The sequence below is a fragment of the Amaranthus tricolor genome, chromosome 11 (assembly GCF_026212465.1).
Source record: "Amaranthus tricolor cultivar Red isolate AtriRed21 chromosome 11, ASM2621246v1, whole genome shotgun sequence".
NCBI lineage: Eukaryota > Viridiplantae > Streptophyta > Magnoliopsida > Caryophyllales > Amaranthaceae > Amaranthus > Amaranthus tricolor.
In genome coordinates this window covers 18,774,015-18,785,901 of record NC_080057.1, presented here as the reverse complement: position 1 = coordinate 18,785,901, position 11,887 = coordinate 18,774,015, and the positions used below count along the sequence as shown (strand labels likewise).

At 31.4% G+C, this 11,887-nt stretch overlaps 1 protein-coding gene across 1 annotated transcript; it reads left to right on the top strand.

Moving 5' to 3' along the window:
• The first annotated feature begins 3,376 nt into the window (after positions 1-3,376).
• On the top strand, positions 3,377-6,871 carry LOC130827380 (transcription factor RF2b-like). The gene is made up of 4 exons (XM_057693084.1): positions 3,377-4,170; positions 5,390-5,522; positions 5,883-5,967; positions 6,166-6,871. The coding sequence occupies exons 1-4, from the start codon at positions 3,593-3,595 to the stop codon at positions 6,525-6,527; spliced, it is 1,158 nt and encodes a 385-aa protein (XP_057549067.1). The 5' UTR covers positions 3,377-3,592; the 3' UTR covers positions 6,528-6,871.
• Positions 6,872-11,887: the final 5,016 nt, after the last annotated feature.

Below are 11,887 nucleotides of genomic sequence, written 5' to 3'. Positions count from 1 at the left end.
ACTCCGTCCCGACCCTCAGTTCGCACTGCTCTCACCCTTCTGTCAATCTCTAGGTGAAACTGGTCACTCCTCTCTTTCAGTGCAATCATCTCCTCCTCCATTATTCTTTCATACACTATTTTGGACTTTTTGTAGATCATTTCCATTCGTCGGGTGTAATCCAAATCACTTTCCCCCTCTTTTCTATCCCAAATTCCCAGAGCCTCTATTTCTGCCCAGGCTGGGGCATTAACTAAAGCTCTCCAGGGTTCCTCTCGGGTATTAATTCCCTCTTCGGCTGGTCTTTTTCCTTTATCCATGAAAGAAAGTAATAATCGAACTTCCTGACTCACAAAGAAAGAAAACAAGACAATTAATTTCTGAGATAAGACAAAAATAGATAATTCAAAGCATCAGAGATATAAACACATAAATCCGATCATGCACACATCAAAGTTATCCATGACATCATGCTTAAAGACACCAAGCACAACACATCATATCCCCTTAATGTCTACCCCTTTTACTCTCGTCAATTTTTTTTTTCTACGTTAGTCTATCAGTACAGATAAATAACACTAAATAAAACTCCCGCTCTGATACCAGTTGTAACATCTCGGAATAACTCGGGTCGTACGAAAAGAGAAAATGACCTTTTTAAAAAAAACGAGATAAGTATTATCCGAGTCAAACCGGGATGTTAGAAGGCAGTTTAAAACGGTTTGAAGTTAAGGAAAGCTTGCGGACCGAGTTCTATTAGTGTTATTATAAACTACTAGATATAAGAAATTCTTAGCAGCGGATAAGAACGAAAGTTAAATCAACTTATTACAACTTGAGAACGAAAATCGCCTCATAAAACCAAATGTTCTTTAACTTAATTTAGAAGTTCTTATCAAGACTTCTATATCCTAACAATTTATTTCTTCAAGAGTCAATCCTCACTCCCCAGACCTGCAACTTAACTTACTGCTAGTCATTGCCCAGATAGGAAACAACATCATCGCAGGGTCGTTAAGACCAAAAGTACACGTCAGCAAACGTCGCATACTAAATAAATAATAACACAAGAGAAAGTTTTAATTTATTAGCTGACAATTCACAGAACCGTACGCTTCGAACATGCTTACTAAGAATATTTATTTTCATGTAAAAGTTAGTCAGCCATACTGCTGTACTATCCAGCCATACTGCCGGTACACTTCAAACTCCATAAGTGAGACAATACATTAGGGGGAGCTAACCCCTAAGCAAGTCTCTACCATAGACACTCGCCTTACTTCGGTGCCTATGGTTAAGTATGCATACCCCCGCGGTGGCTCATAATGCCCTCATAAACCACGAGTAATTCTTTTCCACCAATTGACGTCATACTACGTCCACTTTAAGGTTAGTGAGGTCATACTACCTCTGCTTATCAAAACAATATATCAAAATTATTTATTCGAAAAGATAACATTATTCATACTATATATCCCTACTTTACTTTTGTATACCATTATTATATGATACATCGGTCTAAATGCGAACTTCGCTGCGTGTACATACCTTAAGCAAGATAACCAACTCACAAGCGTCTTAATCAATTCCCGGTCATGAATCGACTTCCTACAAGGTTCAATCGTATTCGGGAAATAAGCACACATACACATTTTCCTCAAATCATCTATAACACACATATACAATCACATCCATACCTAGAATACTACACACAACATGAACATCCATCACATACTATAACATGGTAAATACACAAAACAGGACAGCCTATACAATCTGTCCAGAAACTCAACTTAAAACTGTCAAATTAAAAATCCGACTTCACCGTTGCGTCCGGAAGGCGTCAAAACCCCCGGGTACCAATTTTCATAATTTATAACATATTATAAGTATTTTTAACTTAATTTCAAAGCCAAAAATGCTCCAAAAACACATTTTTTTCACCATTTTCAAAACCTACGGGATTTCATTTTTTTTTATCACAAAAATATAAATTTCAATGCTTTATTTCCTATTAAATCTAAACAATAAAATTTACATAATTTTCATGATCACATACAAAAATAAATTTTGATTAATTATATATTTTTTTCTCAAAAATAATTCTTTTTACACAAATGTACACACACAAACACATCACATATATACATGTATATTTCTCTACCAACATTATAAATTTCTTCTTTTAATCAATAAAAAAATAAAAATAAATTTCCATCACCACATACATTTTTTTATATGAGCAACCATTTTTTATGTATATATATTTATATATTTTTTTTTCAATCATTCATCAAACAATTCTTCACACACATGTAAACATATCTAAAACCCTAAAAACCATACATTAATTTAGATAGAAAAACATCATACTTCCACACATGAATTTTAAATCATGAACAAATCATAAACTATAAAATAACACACATAAAAATCATAGAAATTTAAATTGAAACTTAAAAATAAAACTAGGTTAAGAATTACTCACAATTGCACAAGGACAAAACACCAAAATTGATGAACCAAAAGGGTGATTAGGCGTGAGGATTAGAGCATTTGGGAGTGTTTTCTTTACTTGCAAATGATTTTGAAATGAAAGGATGTAAGGTAAGGAATTAATTAAGGAATTATGGGATTTAATTGTGATAATTTCCTTAACCATTCAATTGCCAAAATGGAAGTTACAATCTTCCCCAAATCCTTCATGTGGCCGGCCAAACCCATACACATTCCCATTTTTTTTTTTTTTTTTTTGAAATTAAAGATAGATTAGGAAAAAGGTTTGGACTTAAAATGGTTTTAATTGCCTTAAAAGTTGAAGTCTCATGATTTAATCTACTAACAAAATAAATAATAAAAAGAAATATATTTTTCTAAAAAGAATAATAATAATAATAAAAATAATAATATTACTAGCAAATCATTTAATATATCGGGAAAATATCGGGGTGTTACATATATATATTAATTGAGTTGTATATTTCAAACATTTGTATATATTTTTTTGTATATATATGCTTAATTACTTTATCATAGCCTCCAAGCTTTGACTTATGAATGATCGGAGTTTTGGCGATGAGTCATGCCGCCTTAAAGATACATCGACTTGTAATTACCTATTCTAATGTCTATAGTGCAAATACGACAAACATCAACTTAAAATAAAAGGAAAAAAAATATTAATTAGTTGTTCGCAGTTAGTAACTGCGAACAGCCATAAAAGACAAAATAGTTGTTCGCAGTTACTAACTGCAAACAGCCCAAACCCACAGGTTTGGAATTTTCACGCTTATTTTTGAAAATTTTTTAATTTTTAGTGTATTTAATTAATTTTTTTTTAGCATAAGGATTTCAAATTTTCAAATAGTTCATGGTGTTTGCTCATTAGTCAATGTCAATATCCTTAAAAATGGAGTCCACACTTTAACAATTTACAGTGTAGAAAATTTGGCCGTGAATATAGAGGGGAAATCTAAGACAAGCATTCAACTCAACTCTCATCTTCTTAGTCATGAGTCCTTAGTCATCCCATCCCATCCCATCCCATCCCTCCATTAAAATCTGCGTATCTCCTTCTTTCTCTCCCCTTTATTTTCTCTCTCTTCCTCTTTCCATGGAAATCAAATCATCAGATCCATCAACATCTTCTCCTAATCCCGACATTAATACCATTCCTTCCAAACCTCCCAACAATGGAACCTCCAATTCTACCCTCTTTGGATTCTCTAACCATAACCCTAACCCTCCTTTACGAGCGCCCCATCATCGGCGCGCCCATTCCGAACTCACTTTCCGGATACCCCATGATATGGATCTTTCCTCGGATCCTTTCACTACTTCCTCTAATGAAGAGATTGGATCCGAGGATGACATCTTTACTACCTACATTGATGTTGATAAATTTGGTGCTTCTGGATCTGGACCTCACATCGGTTTAGGATTATCTGTTGATGGTGATCACAGGGTACCAACAAATGATAACAATATTAATATCAATTCTTCCGAAAATAATAACAATGACGATAACCATGCTGGGAGACCTCGGCACCGGCATAGTAATTCTGTCGACGCAACGACGTCGTCTGGTGGTGGTAGTGGTAATGTTTTTGGAGAGATTATGGAAGCTAAGAAAGCTATGCCGCCTGATAAACTTGCTGAACTTTGGACTATTGACCCTAAGCGTGCTAAAAGGTATTTATTCAATTATCTAATCAATTAGTGCTAGATCATTATAATTATGTGATTATGTGACTTGTTTGGTAGTTCTTTTTGAATTTACCCGCAATGATGGAAATGTAATTGAATTTGACTTTATCCGTTTATAGAAATTAAAAAGGTTAAATTAGATAATTTTCTTGATGTTGACTGACCTTTTAGATCTATTGGTTTGTTTTAAGTATGTTTGTTTCTTAATCATTGAATTCATATAAGCTGCTTGATCTTATGGTTGATATATTGTTGAATTTTGCAAGTTTTTGAAACTTATGCTGTAAATCTATTATTTGTAGTTAATGTGCTGATTTGGTTCTCAAATGAAATTCATGAAACTGCCTGTTTTATTCAACATATGAAATTTAGTATGTGAAAATTAGTTTTGTTGATTAAAAGGTTAGATTTGTGTTGATCTGTAAATGTTGGGTGTTGATCAGCAAATATCAGTTTTGACTTTTGACGTATAGTAATCAGTTTAAATCATCAAAGTATAGCTTGAATGGAGAATTGTGAGTTTAAAGAGAATTATGCCTATGTAAAGTATTGTTCTTACTTGCATCTCCGATCCATATGCTAGTATATGGTTGACATTGTATATCAATGGCTAGCTTTGGAACTCTAGCTGTTTGATTACAATGGTTGTAATGTTTACATCTAATGACTTTCCTCGAGACGAACCTTAAAATTAAGTCGATTAGACGAGTCAATTAAGCAAGAAAACGGTTGAGCACTCGATATCATAGCTCTTTGTGGGAAGCCTTGCTGGTTACTGCGACGTTCTATGTAGTTGCTGCTGAAAAGTGCTTTTATGTTAATTGTTATAATGTTATATGCTGCCTTTAGAGTTCGTAGAGTTATAAAATCTAATTAGTAGTGTTTACTTATGAAGTTTGGTTGTTAATCAATTCATGTTTTAATTAGCACAAGGTATCTTCAACAAAGTCTTTGCTCACGTATATCATCAAAATGGCAATACTTAAGTAAAAATCCTTATACAAGGAGATTTATGAAAAAAAAAAAAGGTTTACAAAGTGTTTTCTTGAAAGAAACTATTATATAAGGTGTTTCTTGTGAAAATATGGCAATGAATAATTATGGCCCTTTACTGTTTTGTGTTGTTTTCTTTTGTTCATATTGATGCAATTTCCTTTTTTGACAATACTGAGCTTTTGTGTGCCTTTCTGTTGACACGCTGCAGGATTTTAGCCAACCGTCAGTCTGCTGCACGCTCAAAAGAGAGAAAAGCTCGATATATACTGGAGTTGGAGCGAAAAGTCCAGACTCTTCAAACAGAGGCGACCACTCTTTCTGCACAGCTTACACTGTATCAGGTAGTCTTTGGCTGATATCACCACTTACATCTCATACAGTCGTAGATGTATTTTTCTTTATTTATGATTTGGGGTAGGTTAGAAATCCCTACAGCTTAGCGGGAGAGGAAATTAGACCTTAGTATAGGTGGTGAGGTGGTGAGAATCAACCCTTGTCACAAGGGTGAAAGGGAAAACTTTCAACTACTAAGTCTAACACATGATTCGTAGTCATAGATATGGATTTTTAAACATCCATTTCATAAATTTTAATTACTAGGAGGCAGTATCTTGGTTTAGGGAAAATTTAGGAGTCTCCTTTCTCCTTTTCCCCATGTCTAAACTTGCTAGTGCTTACTTTCATACAATTTTGTTGTGTAGAGGGACACAACTGGTCTGACTACTGAAAACACAGAACTCAAGCTTCGGTTACAAGCCATGGAACAACAAGCTCAGTTGCGAGATGGTGAGTCTAATGCCCTGTTTATCGAAAATTCCAAAAAGTAGGTTTAGACAGCTAAATTAGACATTCAGTAATGAATTTTTGGCTATAACCAATACCAACCAGGGAAACATCTTTTTATTGTTATTTTCTTTACATAACAATCACTAGATTTGCTTAGCTTTTGACACTTCTGTGCTAATTTGATTTTCTCTTCCTCAGCGCTCAATGAAGCTTTAAAGCAGGAAGTGGAACGGCTTAGAGTTGCCACAGGTGAAGTTGTTGGCCCTTCTGAGTCTTTTAACTTAGGAATGCACGGTATGCAATACAATCACTCCGCCTTTTACTCGCTACCTCAGCAACATGCTCCTCAAGCTCAACAGAGTATGCAGTTGCCATTGTATCATCAGTCTCAGGGAAACATGCATCATATGCATTCATCTAATTCCCAAAATCTCTCGGAGTTTATGCCTAATGACCATCTGGGAAGATTGCAGGGGCTCGACATTGGTAGCAGAGGGCCACACGTCGTGAAATCTGAAGGTGCTTCAATGTGTGCCAGCGAAAGTAGCTCAACATTTTGACGCCAGCTCCAAGTGTCTGACTAGCTGACTCCTTCAGAAAGTGTGTTTGGTAGATTGTTTATAGACTGACATGATTCAATTAGATTAAGGTACTATTTATTTGTTCCATTTTTTATTCGATTTGTATCCTTTTCTTGAGATCACGCCTAATTAATTTGGTCTCAAAGATGATCCCAAAGAGGGGATTGCTGTAGGTTATCGAGTTGTTTCATCTTCTCCATTCTTTGTTCTGCTTTGAAATGTTGTAGCATGTTCGACTGAAAGGTCAATCGACATGCTAGGAAAGGTTTTTTGTACCCAAAAACTGTATTATTCTCTTTAATCCACTCATTGTTGTAGCTTTCTTTACACTTTTCAATAGTGATGGGCAAATTTGATCCTAGGACCCAATGCTTTGTTGGTATCAACTATCACTAGTGATTCTCACTAATGTTCAAGAAGCAATGATAATCGTACAGACATTTTCAAAATGGAAAGTGTAGCAAAATAAAGGAAATGAACAAAATTGAAAATAGTGGCAATTTTGAAAGGACAAAGAGAATGCTTGAAGCATCATCATTAGCCTTTTGAATTTCTGGACGAGATGAACAACATCAAAAGCCTTTTCAAACATTAGCATTTGAATTCAATAAGATAGATTGCTTGAACTTCATTTTTTTGCATGCCTTTTATTTATCGTGATCTTTTTCATTGTATTTTTCTAAAAAAATTGGATTTACCCCCTCCTATTAAAATAGTTTTGTGAATTTTTAATTCATCAAATTCAACGCTTGTTCAATGTCAATGCAACCCATTTAATTTTTTTTTTTTAAATTGTAGATACAATTTAAAATTTTTTGTTGATTAAATTTTGATAAATTTTTTATGAAAAAAATAAATGATAAATTTTTTATGAAAAAATAAATGATAAATTTTTTATGTAAAAAAATAAATGATAAATTTTTTTTAAGTACAATTGTACTTAGATGTTGCACATTTTGTGCGATTAGCTCAAGAACTAAATGCGTGACTGCACCTAGGTACAGTCGTAATTTTTTGCGACTTGACCATTTCTCATTAAAAAAATTTGAAGTTTTTTTAATTTAAATATTCAATAAATTTAAGAAAATATTAATCAAAAATTCGATAAATTTACGAAAATTTTCAAAAATTTGTGAAGTAGGATTTGAATCAATAACCATTTTCCTTTTTTAAAAAAAAGGTTACTTTTGAGAGAATTTTGAAAAATTTGCATAAAACTAGTTATCTCAATATTTTCTTTGTTGAATTTACCGTCTATACCATATCAATGTTGAATTGAGTTGATAGAGTTTATTTTATAGATAAGTTAGAGAGAAGGCAAATAGAAATTATATAGCTATATACAATTTTGGAAGTTCAACAAAATAAAAGATATGACAAAATATAAAAAATTGAACATTATGACAAGAATAAAAATAAATTTCCTCAATTATGAGAACTCATGATTCTCTTGTTGTGTCTTCACATTTGTTGCACTTTGTATAACTTCTGTTGTATAAAAAATATTCATCATTATCGGCTATTATTGCAAATAACTTATGATTATCGACAAAAATATTATTTAATAAATTTAAATAATATCTACACATTTCTGTATCTAAGTAGAAAAAAAATTTTAACAATAATAAACATGAAAAATCAAAGTAATTAAGTAGAAAAAAAATATACTTAAAATTTTTCGAGCATTTTTCTTCAAATGAACAAATTATTGTGAAATGAAACTATATTGATTAATTAATAGTTTACTTCGAATACAAAACCAGACGAATTTCATCTTAATTTATAGATTCAAGTTTCATACTTTTGCGAATTTGAGTTTTCATAGAATATTAATGACGACAAGATATAGACAAGAGATGTCCGTAGCCAACCTTGGGATAGAATGGAGACATGATAGCTATAACCTATAAGCTATCGTGTCGCCACCCTTGACAACGGGACTATCTTGTCTTTATTTCATTACTAAGCTCGGCGATAAATTTTCTCAATCTCAATTTATTTGTGTAATGTTAAATTATTTAAATCTAGTTCAGCCACTCATAATCATTCTATAAATTTTAATTAACTTCTTTTTAGTTTAGAAAGAAAGGGACAAAATTTTCTCATCAAATGAATGCATAAATTCATGTTTTGAAAAGTTTCTTGGTTTCTCTAAATTGAATAATAAAATAACTAGAAAATTTTCAGCCAACAAAATAAGCCTGGATCATTGGAAGGACCATGTAAAAGCAAGTCCGATATTCCCAGCATTAAGTCGCAGGTTCGACTCATGCTGAATGAATTTGATCGAGCAATGAAGATTACGTAATAATTGTAAATTTCTGAAATAATATATTCAGGATGTATTTGCAAGTGCCGTCTGAGCTCGATCATTCTCTTTCTATTTTTGGTTTTTTGTTTTTTGGCATTGCTACAATTTACATCTCCTTTTCTCTTGGGAACTATAAGGAGAGGTCATATGTCAATTTTATAATTTTAAAATAAACAAATACTATATCTATTATAAATTATTTGCAATATTTAGCATTATTATTTTATTCACTTATCACCTTTAATTTGTTATTAATTCTTAATTTATTTATAAGTTCACACATAGTCAGGTGGAATGTTGTTTGATTAGTCTCAATGCAAAGATTATTAATATTAAATTTATATAATTTTTTATTGCACATAATTAGATATTTAGATTGAATTAATGCATTAAACAGTGTAAAAAAGCCTCTGAAGCACAGACACGCCACTGAACTTGCGTGTCGCGTGTCGGACACGGACACGCGAAAATCCGTGTCTGACACGCCAAATGAAGTGTCTAATATTTTAATATTTTTCCGGACACGTGGACACAGCAAGGACACGTTTTTTAAAAAAAAATAAATAAATAAATTGAAAACAGAGTGCAGAACATGAGAAGTACAAGCAATTCATCGGCTAACAACCCTATAACTCGCTGAAATTTAGCCATTTTTCTGAATTTCATTTGAAGTTTTTGTGATTTGTAATGGTGTTGCTATCAACTTGGTATTGATTTTTCAATTGGGGAAAAGCATCTTCAATGTTGTGTGCAATTTCAGCTCCATATACTCTCATTCAATATCCTAAAAATACCCATTTCAGAGCAAATCGGTTTGCCCCATCTACTTTTCGGATTTCAGCTGTTGCTTCTTCATCTTCATTGGACTCAAAATCTACAAACTTGGAGTACACCCCTTGGCTTATTGTGGGTTTGGGTAACCCTGGAAATAAGTATCATGGCACTCGTCATTATGTAAGTTGGCAGTTGGTGTTGGAAAGACCCAATTTTAATTTGCTTGATTGGGTTGGGTCGGTCGGGACTTGTGAGTGGCTGTGTTGCACATGAAATTTTACTCTCTAATGGAGGCTGGAGAATTAGGTTAGAGTTAGTTGTAGTTGAACCATCTCGTAAACCAACCCACACTATACAAAACAAACATGACTCTAAATCTTTAATATGGTACTGCAACCTAAATGGACAAAACCCAAATGACTGAAAAATTATACTTGAACCCTTCCTGTTCTAGATACTTCCATTTTTTGGCACATCAAATATAGGTACAAGTGAAAGTAAAGGCTCCTGATATGTTTAAAGCCGATAGATTGTATGGTGAAAAAGGCTTAAAGCCTATATATATGTTTTAATAAATAGGCTTAAAGCCAATAATTGTAAAATTATCTTTAATTTGATACATTTATTATATTATCATTTTTGTGTCTCCGTGTCCGCCATTTTTAAGTTGGCGTTTTCCCGTATCCGTATTGTGTCCGTGTCCATTTTAGTGCAACCTAGAAAAAAGCAAACATTATAAGTATTTTTTAGCAGAATAAGTAATTAGAAGAGAGTATAGTTGAGTATAGTTAAATGAGTTTGTTGGAAGGTTAAATTTTATCCATTATGTCTGCAATTCAAACTCCTACAATAGCCATTTTTTTATTTTCTTATTTAGGATATGACATTTTATTCCAGCATTTCAGTCAAATACAACTCATTTGGTCGGCAAGCAGTAGTCGGTGCAGCCGACTTTGTGATGTTTTGCGAAGCTATAAATCAATATCTTTGTCAAAAAGATACTAGTCAAGTTCAACAAATTGAAAAATTGTTGAGAAAAACCCTCAAAATTAAACTTAAACCTCAATTATGTACTTTTATTTTTATTTTAATATATTTATTACTTCATTTTAAAATACTTGTAATTAATTGTTATAAAATTTATAAAAAATTATTATTATTAATATCAGATGCAAGTATAATGGTAAAGACGAATTAGAAATTAAAAATTAGAAATTATGAAAATTGCTCATAGTCTCAAGGCTATACATCAAAAATTGAAAATATGAAACTGTATGATTGATAATTGATATGTTGATTAAGTGATAAATTTTTAATTTTTTTTTTATCTTGTGTAATATAATTGATAAATTATATAATATATTATAGGGTTATAATTATAACCATCCATGATTAATAGTCACTAGTTTAAGTATTATCCACAATCCTTTATTACAAGTGTAATATTTAACTCCATGTATCAAAATAAATAATTGTTGTGAGGGTGGGGGTGATAGAGTACATAATTTATGATCATCGGACTATAACTATAACTTTAAATTTTTAGTTTGATTGAATTTTAAAAATTAACAAAAACTAACACATAATTATATTAAGTTAGAATTTTACAAAAATCAATGTACATAACTAATGTTTGATATTTTAATTTTAAAATACTATGCATAATTATATGGAAAAATTCATTATAAAACTTCCAATTTTAGATGGTTTAATTAAAAAAAAAAAAACGAAAGTCAACTTTGCGTTTTTATTTAAACATCTTAACTTGGATGGTATGTTATTTTAAAGGTTGGAGTTTTTAAATAAAATTTTAAAGTTGGGAATTTCTAACATAAAATGCCTCCAAAAAGCGGTTTTTTGAATAATATATCAAAGTAAAAATTTATAGAATATATTTGAAATTTTTAAAATTAATCCTTCCTAATCATAAAGGTTATGAATTTTTTTTAATATCAAGATTTTAATTTGCACATTATGTAAAAGGTTATTCTTATCTTTATTATATCTCCAATCAAGTGAATATATAAGTTTTAAAATGTTACTTTTTCTAATATTTTTTTAATGTTTATGATCTTATTTTTAATCAATTAAATTTATAATTCAATAAAATAATATATTTACCATTTATAAAATTTTATTTTTCTTAATTTCCATAAATATTCAACGTGAGAACTTTTATAAAAAACGAAAAATAGTTTTCAAAAGTTTTGAGCAAGGAGAATCTCCTTATTAGATGGTTAGATTATTTTCATAG